This window comes from Apium graveolens, unplaced genomic scaffold (assembly GCF_009905375.1).
Source record: "Apium graveolens cultivar Ventura unplaced genomic scaffold, ASM990537v1 ctg7760, whole genome shotgun sequence".
Taxonomy (NCBI): Eukaryota; Viridiplantae; Streptophyta; class Magnoliopsida; order Apiales; family Apiaceae; genus Apium; species Apium graveolens.
Genome location: NW_027420604.1, coordinates 53,921 through 73,992, shown reverse-complemented (window position 1 = coordinate 73,992; position 20,072 = coordinate 53,921). Strand labels below are relative to the sequence as shown.

The window sequence follows — 20,072 nt, the reverse complement described above, 5'->3', positions numbered from 1 at the left end:
ACAAATTCCCATAAATTTAGTTCACAAGGATAATTCAAATTATCCTGCAAAACATTCATAACCCATTACATCGATATTTAACCCCTAATTATAAGACCGCCACGAGAGACTACGTTATAAGGCACACTCATATCTCGGTCATTGTCATCATCGGATTCTGTCCTTTCACTGCCCCCACCATCATCAACATCATCGTCGTCGGCCGGGGCCTTTCCCTAAAATATACATAAAAATGTAACATTAAAATCCAGGTCCGTCATACAAATATATATTCCAAGTTGAGTACGAAAAAGAGCACGGTAACGAAAAAGATGATCAGTTTGATCAGAATGATATTAACTTCTCTGGCACTTCAAGTAACGAATGGCCTCTTTATCAAACCAAAATCCAATAGCCTCTTTGGCTTCTCTAGAATAACACTTTTCTCCAAACTTAGGAAGAACTTTCAGTTTTCTAACAAAAGGGTTCCAGAGATAGATAAGTCCACGATATTTGCGATTTTGGTAAAGCTTGGTATAGCAAACCACTCCATTGCAGCAACCATGCACCTTAACATCATTAAGCCCACAAAGAAACTCTGATTTCGCACAATTCCTATATGCTTCACTATTAGAATAATGAATATTCGTTGCGATAAGGTGAACTGTGGTATAACAAGTATTTGGTGTTATTTGAACTAGAGAGATGAGTGTTGATGAATCGAGATGATTTAATTAAAAAATACCATATTTTACAAACTGAGGTGCATGTTAGTATAGATTTTATGCATGGTATTTTCACAAGAATCTGCTCAAAGACTTCTTCCGGTAGGTAATGGCCTAAAGGTTTTGTAGCCATTAGCAACTGAAGGTATTTGAAAAAATGGCTAAAAGCCTAAAACCCTAGCCTTTGTGTCCTAATAACTATAGTCTGTATATAACAGGGTTTGGTATTCTTGTTACCATAAAAAAATTATGAATTTTGGAATTCTAACCTTATTTAATAATCAATCAAAGGAAAAAATACATGCAATAATCCATCGATATATCAAAAATTTAATGAGTAGTGCTAGGTGTCCCAAATTTAAATAAAGGGAAAATTAAAAATGCAATCGAAAAAATTGTAAGGGGTTCTTCTGACACCTGTTGCCCGCATATCCACACGAACATCATTCGATTGCAACAGAAAAAATTATAAGGGGGTCGTCTGACACCTCTTGCCCGCGTATCCCAATGACACGAACATCACTCGATCGATTTCATTCTCAGTTTTTTATATATCTTTTGACTCTTCAACAGAAGAATCCATGCCAATCAGATATTCTTTAAGACATAGATACTGATATAAGTTTTTCATATAATTACTTTTACAAATCAATGCATTATCATGTATTGGATACAATGCATATAACACATTACAAAACTTAAGATATTTAAAGGAGCTTTGTCTACATGTGCAACAAACTATGATCTATTAAGGATCATAATATATGCCATGATTTTCCTAAAGATCAGAAAGCTGAATCTCACTGTGACCTATTAAACTCGTCATCTCTTCATTCCCATGTTGATTGGCCATGGATGTTTAGTAAATTTTCTCAATGATTTCTTTCTTCCTCGGGATTAGCCATGCAAATTGGTTTTCTCCATATTAAAAGCGCTCTGCAAGGTAAAAGTCAAAACTATAAACATCACTTTTCTCGGTCAGTTGGCCTGAATGTAAGTATTCAAGGTCCAAGTATCCTAAAGTACCCTGGACTAATGTAGTTACTTTGGTTTGATCCATGGGTACCAACCTCAAAGCTCCACAATCTGAAATTTTAGATACATTATTATCAGCCAGTAATATGTTAGCTAATTTAACATCTATATGAATTACAGGTATAGAAGCTGCAGAGGAAGATATGACAGGGCACCGGAAGATTCAGCAGCAATTCTCGACCAATTATCCCGTGATAAGCAGGACGCGCCTCCATCAATATTTTGGAGATGATCTAATGTTTCATACTAACAAAATAGCGCAAGAAAATGTATTTCATAATGGTTGAAGAAAACGGTAAGCTGGGATATGTCTCAGCCTCCTTTCCTGAGATGTTATCAAAACTGCAGCATTTTATTCTGAAACAGAAATTTTAAGACTCACTGGCACAGAAGAGTTGTGACTAAAAGAAAGAGACATGAACATGGGATGCACTTGGTGGGGATAGAATAAAATGTTGGAGAAAAAAATTTAAAGCCTCAAATATATCAGGTTCCCTTTTCTCTTTCTACTTTATCTACGTGATTTAATTTCTGAAAATTATTTTACTGAAGCGGAACATACGTTAAAAACAGACTCGATAAGCATTCGTATAATCCAATAGCCGAATTAGAATATTTTTACGAGGTGACCTCAAATAACTCTCATGCTTACACCTTAAGTGGCAGTAGAAATATGGACCATGGAAGTCACTTCACTTCATAGTTACAAATTTCAGAAAAGCTCTCTGTTGTCCCTATAATGCAGGGCACCATTCTCTTGAGTATTCTAATTCCAGTAACAAGCGTTTCGTTTATGTTCTCAGAACTTGCACGCTGAGCATGGGTTTTGAATAAAGCCGTAAGTATTCTATTGCAAGGATAAACCTGCAGTTAGAGAAATCCTTGACAAATCAGAATCATTGTAGGCCAATTAACAAAAAAATCATATGACTATCATATCTTTGGGTAGATGAAACAGAGTGTATTTGCATAGAAGGTAATCAGGTCAAATGCTCACTCTTTACGCTCATCTAGGAGCACAAGAGTCTCAACTGAAGGTTCACTCTCATCCAGGAGCACAAGAGTCTCGACAAAAGGAAGGGCTGAGAAAAGATCACTGCTGGTGAAGAGAAAATCTCTCAAATGCTTGGCAGCGAAATCATATGAAACTATCGGGGGCAGCTGGAACTTATCGGAACCAACTCGAGATAACAAGGGAGTTATCATCCTAGTGAAGATAACAAGGAAGTTATCATCAATCATCGCAAGATACAATCCATTAGTCCCAGATACAATCCAATACTGCAAGATACAATCTAGTGCAATGTTCCATTAACATACACTGCTACATTGTTCTCTCTTATCGAAAAAGGGATACCTGGACAATAAGCTCAGATGATGAGTCATTAGATGTTTCAGCCTTTTTTAAGAACTGAAATACCGGACCTATGTGCCATAACTTACTTTTCTTGATTTTAGCATAATGATCTGCATATGCATTCTGATTCCAATTACAAATGTTTCGTCTACATTCTCAGAACTCGCTCAGCAAGGGTTTTGAATAAAACCATAAGAGATTCTACCATAAGGATATTGTTCGAGGTGGATATCCAGAACAAGTAAGGATCACTAGAGGTAGTCATAGTTTCATGTCAAACACTTTCAATCAAAACACTCTAGCTGTGTGCATGACAACCTTTCCTGACTATAATGTGGCAACTATCACTAATACAGGGATGACATTGTCGCCCAGTGAGACATCTGATCAGACCATTGTACAGCTAACATGGACAAAGTTATAAATACTCATAACCAACAACTACTTGGAATTGAAATGCAACACTCTGCATCCGGAAACAATTTTGGGATCCCTAGTGTTGCTCCTATTTAAAACCTCACAAAACTACTTGACCTCGCCTTATCACACCAAAAATGTTCAGGAGCAACAATAACTTCAATTGACATTCTCTTTTTAAGTACCTAAGGCTTATATTTAAAACACTTTCCGCCTGACTTAATAAGAAAGTGGCACTTAGAAGAAATTTAGGGAACAACACGGTTGGGATCATTTACTGTGGCCACAAACTTGTTGGAAACATCAAGTGAAGGTGATGAAGTATGGGAAGAAACTGATAACTCCGGAACAAGATTATCAGCCTCAAATGACAACCACAGTAGCACTGCTGCAAGTGATGTGCAAAGCCCAAGTATGTCTAGCTCAGCCTCTGGGAGAGAAATGTCAATAGGGGGCACTTCAAACTCTAATAGGTCCATATCGAGCTCAGAATCTGATGATGAATCTCGAAGGTACATGCCACTAAGTGAGATTTACGGTGAAACCGAACCCATTGATTTGGAAAGTGAAGAATTGTATCTAATGGGGTTAGATGAGGCAGCAAATTACACTCAAGCAGCTAGGGGAGCTGAATGGAAGAAAGCTATGGAAATTGAAATGGATGCAGTAGAGAGAAATGGAACCTGGGAGTTAACAGAGCTGCCTCAAGGTTGAAAACCCATTGATCTGAAATGGATATACAAGATTAAACGAGATGCAAACGGAAATATTATTAAACATAAGGCAAGGATTGTAGCCAAAGTATGTGTGCAGAAATAAGGCATAGACTTCGATGAGGTTTTTGCACCAGTCACGCGAATTGAGATAATAAGCCTACTAATTTGCTCATGTTGCAAAAGGGAACTGGGAGGTTCACCATCTTGACGTCAAAATGGCTTTTTGGAACGGGGAAATCAAGAAAGAGGTCTATGTTAGGCGACCCGAAGGTTTGTCAAACCAGGACAGGAACATCTTGTTTACAAACCCTTAAAAGCTCTATACGGTCTTCGTCAAGCTCCCAGGGCTTGGTACTCAAAATTGAACAAATGTTTGGAGGAGTTGGGCTTTGTCAGGTGTGCTTATGAGCAGGCTGTGTACACAAAAAATGGGGGAAAGGAAGTGATAATAATTGGCATCTATGTCGATGATATTTTCCTAATAGGAGCAAATGTTGCAGCCATCACAGAGTTCAAGGAACAAATGGCAAGTAAGTTTGATATGTGTGATTTTAGCAAGCTAACCTACTACAAAATATAGGGGGTACGCGAAGAAAATTCTTAACAAAGCTGGTATGTTGTACTGCAGCCCGACTAAAGTTCCGATGCATCCCAAGGAAATCATCAACAAAGACGAAGGCGGAAAAGAAGTCAACTCTACTGAGTTTAAAAGTATAATCGGAGGTTTGAGATATCTTGTCCACACCAGACCTGATATAGCATATTATGTGGGCATTGTGAGTAGGTTTATGGAGAGACCAACTCTTCTACATCAGGCTGCAGCAAAACTTATACTTCACTATGTAAAAGGGACATTGGATTTCGGTTTAATCTACTCACAGGACAGTGACAACGAAGTTTTGGTCGGATACTCAGAAAGCGATCTTGCTGGTAACGTGGAAGACAGAAAAAGCACTGGGGGATGGTCTTCTACCTCAATGGTCTTCTACCTCAATAAAAGCTTGATAACATGGGCCTCACATAAACAGAAATGTGTGGCACTCTCATCCTGTGAGGCCGAGTTCATGGCAGCTACTGCAGCGGCTTGTCAGGCTATTTGGTTGGGAAAGCTGTTGTCTCGAGTTACTGAACAAGACATTGGCCCAGTTACGTTGTTTATTGACAATAAGTCTGCAATAGGCTAAAAATCCGGTGTTTCACGGTAGAAGCAAACACATAAATATTTGGTATCATTTTATACGTGAATGCGTGGAGAATGGGGAAATAATTGTGAAGCACACGTGTACTGAAGAACAAAGGGCAGATTCTCTCAGCAAAGCCCTGACCTATGTTAATTTTGAAATTATGAGGAATCTGCTTGGAGTAAAGAAATGCATTCAGAAAAGTTTAGATTAAGAGGGAGTTTGTTGGAATTTAATTTTAACTTGTCCTTATTCATGAACTCTAGTTGATAGTTGTTAGTTTAGTGTGTGCTTAATGTTGTCCGAGTCTTCAGTTTCTGGTCAGCATAACGAGATAAAATAGGAGCATTACAAAATAAGATGTTAATGTTTGAGTTTGTTTAGGACTTTCAATTTTCCAGATCTTAGTTTGTAGGAGTCACTTTCTTATTATTTTTCATTATATATTGTAATTGCTTTAACATAATAAAAAATAGTAGTTCGGCAAAATACTTGTTTCTCCAGTCATACACAAACACACACGTATATATATATAGTATATTGCTTACATTGTGCCAACAGCAACTATTAACAATATTTGTTATGGAACGAACCCTTCTTTAATATATGTTTCATTCTTCAAACAAAGGCAGGATTACAAAAGTAGTCCATAATTACTGTAAATGAAGTGCATTCATCCAGTATAAAGGTAGCAAGGAATTTGGCCATATGATAAGAGCATGAGCATCTCAGCAGCACCTCACTTTAGCAAAATAAATTTTTATGTTTTTCTGGTTTGTCTATTAAACAAATCTCAATCAACGAAAATTCTAAAATTAAATTTATTAGTAAGCTCAATTTAAATGTTACTGTGCAAAATTTAACACAAAATCATGTGAACGATTAAAAATGGATTATAGTTTCCTGAGACATTTCCAAAACTGCAGCATTTTGTTCTCAAACAAAATCTTAAGACTCACTAGAGAGTTCTGATCGGGGGAGATTCTAGTAAAGGGCCATCGAAGAACATGCGTCCTCCCTAAAGAATTCTTTTACGTTTCTTAACCATTTAAAATTTTAAGAACATATTAAAGTGCCCACGTTAAAATAAATAAAACAAGAGGGTGTCATCCAAAATTTACTCGGTGCACCACGAAGTAAATATTTTCAGATCCACCCCTGGTTGTGACTAAAATAAAGAGACATAAACATGGTATATATTGTTGGGAATATTACTATAGGCGCAACAATGGGACAGTTATATATAACAAATTAACATGAACAGGCAAATTCAACCAAGTAACGAAACAAACACAAAGGCACAAACAATATATAATTAGAGACCGAATTGACAAGAAATTAGAGAAAATGACTTAGCCCTATGAAGCTTTATCAGAATTAGAGAATCAACTGAGTCGCCAAGCCCTCAAGAAGACTTGACTGTTCTTGAAGATATTATTGCCCCCCTTATATTGTGATGGGTTGCCACAATATGACTTACAGGATAAAACAGCTCAGAGCGATCCGTTCACAGAAAGTCACTTTGGTATCATATAAACCCTCCTCAACATCTTTATCTACTACTGCTTCAATATATTCAAACATTTCAACCCCCAACTCCTTCTCCTGATTTCCATTTTCATGCTTATTTCCAACCTCAGCATTCACTTTGACCACATCCTTCTTAATATTATTATAGTCATCCCTATTCCTAATCTGATTTGACCCAACCACATTATCTTTGTACACCCTAAAATCTCCTTTTCCTTGATCTCTACTAACCTTTTTTCATTAAGACTCATACGAATATTAGATCCTAAACCCCCCTTTACCTTAACATTAAGAATAATTGTATTGGCTTCAAGCTCCGAAGTTGTCTTGACAAAACCATATATTTTCCCTCTTTTGTCTCTTTTTCTAGGCAGAATTATATCCAAAATAACCCCTGAACCCCTCAAGCAATTCCAAATTTCCCTAGCTTTGCACTCTCCCGGAATATTATACAGAAAAATCGTGAAACTTGACTCCATTCTTGCTTTCCCTACCTTTTTCTTCCTTTGCACCATTTGCCACTCCCCCTCATCCACAACTCTTTTGACATCCACCATCTTGTCTATCTCATTCTTTAATGCTTGCGCATAAGTCTTGACATTTCCCCTTTCCCCTTGACTTTTTCCTACACTTCTACTCTTCTCCTTCCATTCCAACCCTCCCCTAGCTTTCAAGCTTCTCCAATGGATCTGATTTAAAGCTTCGGTTTAAAGCTCTCAGCACTAAACCCCTTCTTAGCTACCTTCAACTCACCTTCCTTAGTCCCCTCATTTTGAAATTTTTTCCGGTTGGCACAACCCCATAGCTAGCTGTTAACCTTTGAGAGAGAAGACATTTTTTTGTTCAAGTTGTTAATCGTGATCGTCCATGTTACAGTAACCTGTTATTGAGATTAAAAAATTGGGAAATGTAAGATCAATCGAATCAGGCATAATAGTGTTTTTCTCTATTAATCTAACTTTAAAGAAAAATAATTTGCCATGTTGTTATACTTGTAAGAATATAGTGTGTATTAAATTTTAATTGGTAGAATTGTTTTATGATTTGATGTTTAACATTAGGTTAAAAAACGGTGCAAAAAGAGATATTATAAATAATAATCTATAGACAAAGACAAGTAAATATAAAATATTATAATTAGAGAAAATAAACTCACAAATTTGTAAAAATTGCACTTAACAAGTTTTTTCTATCTTATTACAATAAACATAAAATTACTAGATCAAATGTACATATTTGTAAATATTTTTTAGATAAACATACATATTTGTATATTTATTAAATCTTATAACTAAGATCTAAAAAAATAAACTTGAGATTGTTGCATATAAATATTAATAGAGTTCAAATTAAAGCATAGTAATATTTAAAATTAATTAAGTGGTTAGGTTTGGACTAAACATATAGTCATTATTTTTTTAATTCAAGAACATTTGCACACTGCACAGATTTTAAATATTTTATTTTTCTTTAAATTTTACATCTGTTAGATTATAATTTTCAAAGTAATTTTTTAAAAAAGTAAAATTTCTAGAGCAAAAGAAAAACATTATCTTACAATGTAAGGGGCCGTGTCATTTTTACAATAATGTTTATAACATAAATAGTCAACTATTTATTTTAATAGTTAATGATTTTATTATTTTATTATTTAATGATTTTTTAACCTAAATTTTTTTATTATTTAATGATTTTTTAACCTAAATTTTTTTCTCCAAGCGTTTTTTTTAAATTTTTTAAAAAAAACTCTCCAAGAATTTTATGTATAATAGTTTAACATTTTTTAGATTCATATGTTTCAAAAAATTTCAAAATGTAACATCGACTTTGTTAATTCAACTAACATAAAAGTTTTCTTAATCGAAATTTAAGTACGAGATACAATTACGAATTGATATATTTTTAGTATAAAATTTTTACAAATAAATTTTGCATTTTATAATAATATTTCTTTTTTTAATAAATCATTCAATTTTTAAATTTCTTAGAATTTTTTAAATTTACAAAAAATCATTATTTTTCATATTTTTGTATATTTCAAAATCATTATTTGAAAAATCAAAATTTTTTAATACTTTTGTATATTGCAAGGAATTTACGTGTACGAAGCACGGGGCTAGTTAAAATAATTTGTGAACATTTTATTTTCAAATGAGCTGTGTAGAAAGGTCGTCAAAATTTTGGACCTTAAAAAATATGGGTCATGATGGACCTTGAGGGGGTCACACTTTTTATTATCCCTCCTTTTGGACCATCTGGTCACCTAGTTTAGGTATCGGCCCATTTAGCTTAAATCTAGAAACATCTAAACCTTTCTGGTAGGTAGCGTTAAAAATAAGGGAGCAAAGATAATAAAAAACAAATTATTTCATTACAATCAACTTTAGGACAAATTTGGGGAAGGAAATCATACATCACAAAAGAACTAAGATGGAGCACCTTACGGAGAATTGCCTATCGTTAATATTATCATTCACATCACCCAAGGATACATGTAGGGCTGCGGGTGATTCGGATGAGTTATGGAACAAATTTTTACCACCTGATATTAATCAAATTCTCAGGAGATCAATCTCCACCTTGACTTACACCACGAAAAAACAACTTTATTTTTCTCTCTGTGACTCTGCTATCCTGCTGGACGATGGCAATGTGGTAATTCTCTCAATTATTTCTTGATATTATTATTTGTTTACTAAGTTTATTTCTGTGTATTGTTTTTAATATTTAATATTTAACATTTTGATATTTTTTTATGTTTTTTTATCCTTGTCTATTAATTTTATTTCAATTAAGATAGTTTTTTTTTTAATATTAGATCCAGTATTTTTTCTGTTAATATAAGTTTTAATTAAAATAGTTATATGTGTTTATTTTATATGTATGTAAAATAATAATAATTATTAAATATAATTTCAATAATTATTTCATTAATGTAAAGTTTTGTAATAAGGTTTTTAAAAATAAAATAGGTATACTAAAGATTTAAAGATGTATTACTGTTAGAAAAGATTATAAATAAAAATTAAATATGTGTTTAATTAACATTAAGATACTTATACATATTTTAATTAAAATATGATTATAAAATAATTGTTCCCCGTGAAAATTAGTTTTAAAATATAAAATATTATTTTCTTTAATATTTATTTGGGATTCCATTATTGGTATTTATTTAAGTGCTTATCAAATGTCAAAGTTGGAAAACAATATATAGAAACAAGTGAATGAAAGGTAAGATTATTCTTTTTAAGACTGGGATGACCAAAGTTTACCATGTGTATTACTCCATATATTTAAATTTTCTCATATATTTAAATTTATTCCCTGCCGTTTTTGCATTTTACATATTATAGATGTACCCTTATATCTTCAAAGACTGGTCAATGTAAGGACATAAAGATTTAAATATTTCTTTATTTGTAATTAATGTTCTAAATTGACATATTTTCTTCAATTTCTCCATTAAAAAAAATTAGTGTTTAGATGAATTATTTGTAGCTATATGATTGGGAGTAAAGATTGGATAGTTGACAACCAAAAATTTACAATAATTTATCCAAAAATTATGAATAAGTATTAGAAGTTAGAACTATTCATGATGATTTTTGGATTACTTATGTATTTGTATCATGATAAAAGAGAATGGTCCAAAATCTTTTAATTAAATTGTCTAATTACTTGATCTCATTATTGTTCTAACAGAGTTTTTGGTTGGATAAAGGAAGCGGAAAAAAATGTTTAATGGTAGCTGCTAGGCAGCTTGCCATTGTTCCTTGGTGGTGGCAATGGTTATATGATAGTAACTCAAGGTATGTGAATAATTATTGTTGCATTATTTACATACATGCAAAGGTACATTTTGCTAAATACTAATCCGGTTGTAACTACAAATACTTGTGCATCACTCTATATAATCATAGTAACTTTGTTATAAGTATTTTCTTTCTAGTATAACAAACTAATAAGTGTGGGAATTATGGTCAATGGTTATAGCAAGAGGATTCACTCTAGTTGGGAACTGTTAGCTTGTGTGTTGAGTTGTACAATGTAGTATTATATTTTATGCATACCTCAATTGAAAAGAAGCATTTAGGGATGAGGGTGACAAGACAAATTAAGGGGTTGTTTAGAGTCACAACCCACAATACCAAATTTTTTAAAAATTATGTATATATTATAAATTTTGCTTAATATTTTGATAAAAGATGTTATTAAAAGTATAAAATGGAATGCTTTTTTTGAAAATAAAGTAGCAAAACAATATTATGAAGGGTATTTTTCAAAATATTCACATTTTTGTCTATTAATAATAACATTTTAATAACAAAATTTTGAGCTAAGACCAAACCTTTTTGTTAAAATTTGCAATCTCTTTAGGTATTGGCTTTTTTGGTCAAAAAAATAACAGAAAAGAGTAAAACAGTAGTGCTAATAAAGATAATTAAATACAGCATTATGCATATTTATTTCCTATATGAATGCAAATAAGAAGTCTATATTACATGTAGCCTGATCTGTTACCTTAAATAATTTGAATAACTTCACCTCACCGGTCACACCCAACCAGCTAATTACAATTTAAAGATAAATCTAAATAATTTTAACTATTCTCGGTCTCCATTCTTGAATGCAAGTCAATTTTATGAAATGCAGGTCACTATGACATTATCTTGTAAAAGATGTAAATCACTTTAGGCAATTACTGTTAAAAATTGTAGTATTGATAGAGAAAGTGTTTGTTCACAAAATAAATCTTTAATAATATTTTCGATATGCACATATTTTGATATTTAATATTTTATAATATTATTGATATACACATATTTTATGAAAAAATAATATTTTAAATGTGATTTAATAGTAGAATTAGAACTACAAGGTCGTATTTTTTCAAAAGCATACTTCCTCGTCCTTTTTGGTAAAAACACTTTTTAAATGAGCAGATTTTAAAATTTTAATAAAATAGGATTTGAGCTAATTTTGCGCAACAAACTGTAGTTTTGTGTGCAACAACTCCAAACTAGGGGTGTAATCCAGTTGAGCCGAGTCCTAGACCGTGGCTCGGCTTGACCTCAATAAAAATAGTTCGGGTTCGAGCTTTGAACTCGACCGAGGTTTTAGTTTCAAGTAAAAAGTTCGGTAGGCTCGAGTTCGGTTTGAAAACTCGAATTTATTTCACTAAATATTAACAAAAATTCGAAATAGGATGGTTTGGCTCAAGTTCGATTGAATAATAAATAAATAATATGTAAAAAATATCAAAATATTTTTTTAATAAAAATAACTGAAAATAAAAGAGACTCAATAAGGCTCGAACCTTACGAGCCGAGTAATCAGAAGTTCAAACTCGACTCGATTACAAATTTGAAAAACTCGAGCTCGAACTCGAGCTCGGCTCGATTAATTCCCAGCCGAATTGGAATTTTTTACGAGCCGAGTTCGAGTAACTCACAAACAGTTTGACTAGTTTACACGTACTCCGAACGCATGATGAATATGATTAAAGTCGTCCTCTCATCGCATGTATCAGGCATTCATGCCTCAATGTATTATCCATGTGAACAGATTTTCAGAGGAGGTTGCTGTACTTGACAAGGGGCGGTGTGTTGATATTCGTGGCAAAATGAAAATTGGAATGTTATCTCCTCACACCACTTATGAAACATATCTTGTCTTTAAAATATATGAGGATGCCTGCGGACTTGATTCGGCAAAGACATCCATTAGATTTGTTAATGAAAGAGAGGAGGTGCCTGATGATGAAGCTAGCATAGTTTATCCTGATCCACGAACATCTGCACACAATATTGAGCAACGAAATGGAGAGTTTAGTCGGTGGAGGAAGGACGAATTGATGGAGATTAAGATAGCAGAGTTTGAGACTGGTGCAAGAGATGATGATGATGAGGTGGAGACGCGATTTATGTCAACTGATACAAATGTACTCAAGGCTGGCCTTATCGTACAAGGTTTCGAGTTTAGGCCTAAACAACCCATGGCAGTTGTTTAATGAATTTATATGTTGGCATGCTTTATTTTGTCTTTAAAAACTTTTCTCATGTAATATGAATTATCTGTTATTTGAAGGATGTTGATGAATTATATTTTATGTAAAATTTAAGGGTTTTAAGACAATGTTGTTCGTATCATGGTGTGTCCAATTTTAAGGCCCATATCATAACCGAATACAGTTTCCTTTATTTAGGCCATCTCCAATTATAAATTTATTTTATAATACCTTCATCTGCAATATTTCACCTTTTTAACCTGAATCACTATTTTATTTCCAATCATGACTTTAAATATAATTTCAAATTTACTTCAAACATCATTATAATTACATACAGCGTACACAATCCCTCCATACACATCATGAGGTATGTGTTATTTTATTATTTAATATTGCATAATAACCCGTGCGAGACACGCGTCATTTTCTAGAATTATAATGTTCTTAATTGGTTTTTATATGTAAATGTTGTACAATGTCTAACGTATATCAAATACAAGTTGATTGTTTATCAATGTGTATTATTTTCATAAAAGACAATAACAAATTACACAATGTTTCAAATATAAACCATTAAGGAAAATATATATATATATATATATATATATATATATATATATATTATTGTATGTGTTGTATAATTTACATTAATGAATGAATATAAATAGGGTAGTCATTGTACGTTTAAAACGAAACGATTATACTTAATCTGTAGAATGCCGTTAGTATGTTTACAAATAAAAAGTTAAAAAATAACATTTATGTTGAATACAGAGTTAACCAAAAATTTTGAATTTTATTTAAATAAACTATATGTACGGGCTATATTATTACTGAGTTCACTACTAACTTACAATTAACTTACTCAATTTAAAATGATAAAAAATGCATAATTGAAGTCAGGATGACTTGCAATCATAATATACAATAATGTAAAATTTACACTATTGTTAATATAAAAGTTGATTTATTAAAAAAATGTTCATTTTTGAAATTCAACGTATATATGCATGGAAAAATATTAGTTTTTTATTTACACTACGGTTACCAAAATAACACTAAGTTATATGTGTGTGTCAGCATGTATATTGTCGTATGTTACATTTCTTAATAAATTACGATGATTTCAATTATTTATATGCTAAATATCTGATTTATGTACATTTTTAATCACTATTAATATCTAGTGAGATAAATGATTACTTAAATAATATGCATTTATAATTATTCAAAAATTAAAATTATGTAATAAATAAATTGCAATAATTTATATATGGTATTCATATTATCACTAACAAACAATCTATAACTAGTTTTTACGCAACTGAGTATCAATCATGGTTGTAACATAAAAATAAATTATATATTATAAAGACTTATTATTGATATTCATGATTTATTTCAAGGATTCGAAGGAAAAATTATAATTATATCGTTATTTAAACTGTTTTTAAGTTCCTTTCATTACTACTCTAATATTTCTTCATATAATAATTTAAAAATCTTGTATTCTATTATCCTAAAATTAAGTATTTTTCAATTTGATAAAATTTTATAAATATTAGTTGAACTGGTTAATTCATTCAAATTAGTGAATAATATATTTTTTTTTCTTTCAATAATATAAAATACATTGAATCAAATGTCACAATATAGTATAGATAAAACTTTTATTTAAATAATTTAAAATATAAAAATAATTCAAAATATTTGTACAATATTATCTTAATCAATGAATATTATTTATCTAGAAGAATTCTTTTTAAAAAGCTAGTTTTTTTAAAGTGAAAAATAAATAATAAATCGATTTAATATATCATCGTAGTTTTAAAAAATTTTGTGAGATCTCATATCAAATTTCAAATATTTTTAAAATCGGGACAAGTACCAAAAATAATAATGTGCTACCAGTGAAGTTAATAATTTTAATATAAATAATCAATTGTCTTGATCTTATAAACACCTAAAACACATTAATTTATATTAACATAAAATATATATAAAAAAATTACATTATTGGTAAGATATTCTCGCCGAACTTGTAATTTAAATTTACTAAATGTAGAATTGACGATATTTTTCGGCCGAGTCATGTATTCAAATTTCGGATATTTTTTGAAGAATGGGCCAAGTTCTAATTTTAAATTGGAATAAAATAAAATATTTTGACTCACTATAATTCGAACTCATCTAAATATGTAATACCATTATAGATTATTTATATATAAGCGTTCTATTTTCAATATTTTATCTAAAAATAATATATGTACATTTTAATTACTTTTTATAATAATAAAATATGTTAAAAATATATGAGATACATTTTCAAAGTCAAAAAAAAAAGATAAATGAATAAAATATTAATTCATTTATGTACTATATCTAATTCTATATCCGAAATTTAATTCTTTAAAATTAACTGTACAAATAATAAAGTAACTATCTTGTTTTTGCGGGATTCAAGTAAATATCTTTAAAGTTAAATAAAATATTCATTTAGCAAACTTACATATTATGTGTATGATAAAAAACATATGTGAGATTATGGTGGAGTGGTATGAGGTTATATAGATGAATTAAATATCTCGAGTTTGATTTCCACAAAACACATCTTTTATATAAAAATTAAAAATAGGGGTAGTTTAGTCTTTTCAATGAGAATTTTTAATCTCACTAATTATCCTTGTTCTCCTATTATATATAGAAGAGATTTACATAAGTTTATTAGATTTCTGAAATAAGTTTCCTGAAGCTAAACATACGTTAAAAAAACAGACTCGATAAAGTATTTGTATAATTCAATAGTCGAATTCAAATATTCTTACGAGGTGACCTTAAATAACTCACCTATTTATACCTTAGTGCTGATATGAAAAATGCAAAAAATCGATATTTTCGTGGGTGTAGTAAAAAATCTTATTTTTCACATCGGTTCTTGGTGGCACTAGAAATATGGACAGTGAAAACTGATTTGGCCCCATGAGCATCTTATTCAGAACTAATATTAGTTTGAAATCTTCCCAAACAACGTTTTCAGAATCTTAACCATTTTCTGCCATCCAACCACATCCATGTCACTCTCATCTCTCATCTAGGAGCACAAGAGTCTCAACCAAAGGATAGGCAGAGAACAGACTTTCGCTGGTTAAAAACAAATCAGTCAATTGATTGGCACCAAAATGGTATGAAACTATCAAATTTCTGGGTTGCTGAAACTGAGTAAATTTGCTTATACGAAGGAGAGCTTCACCGTTATTTCTGAAACCTAACAGACAAAAGTAATTACTAGAACTCTCATTCACATCCGTATATAACAATTCAAGAATCTCATCATATACTTTCACTATACAAACACAACGAAGACCATTCATACAAACACAACGAAGACCATTAATGCAGAAGACAGGGGTGGCCCTGGCTATAGGTGACCAAGACTTGCGCCTAGGACCCCGACACTCAAGAGCCCCAAAAATATTTAACTTCTTCAAGTAAATATATATGAATTTTCATGGTATATGTATATTAGGGCCCCGTAAACTGATACCATATACCTAAGACTGAAAAATTAGTACCTTTAAAGCCACTTGAAACATGCTTCTACTCAAATTTATCGAAACAATCTTCCAGTGTCTCGACTTTTCTTCCGCCAGCCAGAGCAATGTTCCTTTAGTGTACACTACATCGTGCTCCAATATCGGGCATAAATGGACACCTGGACAAGAATCACTTATAGTTTTCTAAGAATTACTCCTCAGGCTATACAAATCAATAGAAGATGCCACTTCAGTCTAACTAATTTTCGCCACCTCGTAGTCGTTTTTCTCCTTATCAAACCAAAATCCAATAGCTTCTTTGGCTTCTCTAGAATAACACTTTTCTCCATACTTAGGAAGAACTTTCAGTTTTCTAACAAAAGGGTTCCAGAGATAGATAAGTCCGCGATCTTTGCGATTTTGGTAAAGCTTGGTATAGCAAACCACTCCATTGCAGCAACTATGCACCTTAACATCATTAAGCCCACAAAGAAACTCTGATTTCGCACAATTCCTATATGGTTCACTATAATAATATAATGAATATTCGTTGCGATAAGGTGAACTGTGGCATAACAAGTATTTGGTGTTATTTGGACTAGAGAGATGAGCGTTGATGAATCGAGATGATTTAATTAAAAAAATACCATAATTTACAAACTGAGGTGTAGGATAGATTTCATGCATGGTATTTGCACAAGAATCTGCTCAAAGACTTATTCCGGTAGGTAATGGCCTAAATGTTTTGAAGCCATCAGCAACTGAAAGTTTATGAAAAAATAGCTAAAAGCCTAAAACCCTAGCCTTTGTGTCCTGACACCTCTTGCTCAGTTATAAGGGGGTCGCATGACACCTCTTGCCCGCATATCTCAATGACACGGATATCATTTGATTTCATGCTCAGTTTTTTATATATCTCCTCACTTTGGCAAAAAAATTATGTTTTTTGGTTCTTCTACTAAAAATATCTCAGTCTTTACGAAAATTTTAGGATTAAATTTATGAGTGAGCTCACTTTAAATGTTAATGTGCAAAACTTAACAAAAAAATCCCTTAATTGGCAGTAGAAATATGGACCATGGAAGTCTCTTCACTTCATAGTTACAAATTTCAGAAAACCTCCCTGTTATTCTATGCAGGGCACCATTCTTTTATCCATGTCTGTGTATAATAACTCGAGACTCTCTTGATGTCCTTTCGTGATACACACCCAACCCAGATCATTCATTTTCAAGATAACAAGGGAATTAGCATCCACTTCTTTAAGACACCATGGGTTCATTAATAAACCTGCAGTCGGAAAACTTGTACTTATTAACGCCTCTCGAAACATGGCATTATTCAAATTTAATGAAATAATCCTACTGCCCTGCCCATTTTCCACCAGCCAGTACAATGTTCCTTTAGCATACACTACATTGTGTTCCCTTATCGTAAAAGGTGCACTACATTGTGTTCCCTTATCGTAAAAGGGGCACCTGGACAAGAATCGCTGATAATTTTCCAAGAATTACTTCTCAGGCTATACAAATCAACACAATATGCCACTTTGGTATGACTAAGTTTCACAACCTCGTAGTCGTTTTTCTCTTTATCAAACCAAAATCCAATAGTTTCGTAGGCATCTTCACGATAACACTTCTCTCGAAACTTAGGAAGAATTTTCCATTTCCTAACAAAAGGATTCCAGGGATAGATATTTCCACGACTTTCACGAAACTCAGTACAGCTAATCACTCCACTGCAGCGGCCATGCACAGTGACATGTTCTAGTTCACGGGAAAAGACTAATGTTACACAATTCCTAGATGGTTTAGTATCAGAATATAGTGAATAATTACTAAAGGATTCACAAGGTGAAGTGTGCTGGCATAACAAGTACTTGGTGTTATTTGGATTAGAGAGGTGAGTGTTGATAAATTGAGATTATTTAATTAAAAAGTACTACCATAGTTTACAAATTAAGGTGCATCTTAATATTGATTTTGTGTATGGTAATTTTACAAGAATCTGTTCTGTGATTTCTTCTGGTATGTAATGGCATAAAGGTTTTGTAGCCATTAGCAAAACAGAGGTTTAGTGAAAAATTAACTGAAATCCTAAAACCCTAAGCCTAAAATTAACATGTAATAACCTTATTTAACATTCAATCAACAGAAAAAATGCAGTAGTCCATCCATATATCAAAATTAAAATGCAAAACTTTAAATTTTAACTCATTTATTTTAGAAAAGATTGGAAGATTACTGGATCACAATTAAAAGATCGAAACTCCAACTGGACATGTAAAAATTGTAATCGAACCTGAATCAGTAAAAACTAAATTTAGGTTTTTAAACTGAAGCCGAACCAATTATACAATTACAGTCTTCAATTTATATAACCGAAAATATACAATTTTGATTCCAATTTCATTCAAAAACCGATCCGAACTAGTTCGCGCTCCCCCCAATGCATAACATATCGAGAGGTGGAGCCTTTTAGAAAATGGGATCCAATACTTACTCATCTCTCATCTCCAAAAATCTAGCAAAATGTTAAATCCAGGAAAAGTACAATGTTCCTTTAGCATACACTACATCGTGTTCCCTTATCGTAAAAGGGGCTCCTGGACAAGAATCGCTGATAATTTTCCAAGAAAAAGTTATCGGGAAAAAAAATTCCGAGAAAAGTTTCTCAGAAAAAATTTCCCTCCCGATCCCGAGAAAATTTCCCGGAAAAAAAATTCCAGAAAAAATTTTCTTGGGAAAAAATTTCCGTCCCAATCTCGATAAAATTTTCTGGGGAAAAAAATTCGTGAAAGAAATTTCAGCAAAACTTTCATTTGAAGTGACAAGTATTTAGTTAGTATTTCAAATTCTAATTTTAAACTTGTTCTTTAATTGCGTTTGATTTGAATAAATTAAGCCCTTGTTATTTTTCGCCATATTTCTTTAAACCCTGGTGGCAACCATGATTCTAGATTCTCGGCACCCTTGGGAATTACCCAAATGAATTTTGTGTTTGATGCTTCGAGAGCAAATGCAATTTCAGTAAGTTGAGCATCAGAAAATCTGACCATACTACCGAAACTTAAGTAGAGAACAGAGTCAGGTTTTTGTTTATCTAGCATAATGAAATACAGGACCTATGTGCCATGACTTACTTTTCTTGATTTTAGCATAATGATCTGCATAAGCAGGCTCAATTTCATGAAAAGTGTTGAGAACCATACCGTAGGTGTTTTGCTCAGACTCTTCGATTGATTTGATCAGTTCACCATACCTGGTTTTGATCTTGACATGTTCTGGCAGTTGACATCTTGTCATCTCTATTTTGTGTGGGAGATTCGGAACCAATAAACTCTCTGTATCACACTCAACAGCTTCATAAGGAGCATAAACAGAGGGACTATGTGTTACACAAAGATAGCATAAACCTGATGGATTAAACTCTACATTCTCAGAACTTGCTCAGAAAGAGTTTTGAATAAAACCATAAGAGATTCTAGCACAAGGATATAGTTTGAGGTAAATGTCCAGGACAAGTAAGGATCATTCGAGGTAGCTATGTTCTCATAATTTCATGTCAAACACTTTCAATCAAA

The 20,072-nt window shown here is 32.1% G+C and overlaps 1 protein-coding gene across 1 annotated transcript; it reads left to right on the top strand.

Annotated features, from left to right (window-relative positions):
• Positions 1-9,370: 9,370 nt before the first annotated feature.
• Positions 9,371-12,953, top strand: LOC141704363 (putative F-box protein PP2-B12). Its single transcript, XM_074507594.1, has 3 exons — positions 9,371-9,595; positions 10,646-10,752; positions 12,509-12,953. The coding sequence occupies exons 1-3, from the start codon at positions 9,371-9,373 to the stop codon at positions 12,951-12,953; spliced, it is 777 nt and encodes a 258-aa protein (XP_074363695.1).
• The last annotated feature ends 7,119 nt before the right edge of the window (positions 12,954-20,072 follow it).

Bases quoted from the DNA above. Each gene is read 5' to 3' on its own strand.
- LOC141704363 (XM_074507594.1), top strand. From the start codon at position 9,371: ATGGAGCACCTTACGGAGAATTGCCTATCGTTAATATTATCATTCACA. The intron at 9,596-10,645 runs GTAATTCTCTCA...TTGTTCTAACAG, and splicing joins TGCTGGACGATGGCAATGTG to AGTTTTTGGTTGGATAAAGG. The intron at 10,753-12,508 runs GTATGTGAATAA...CCATGTGAACAG, and splicing joins TTATATGATAGTAACTCAAG to ATTTTCAGAGGAGGTTGCTG.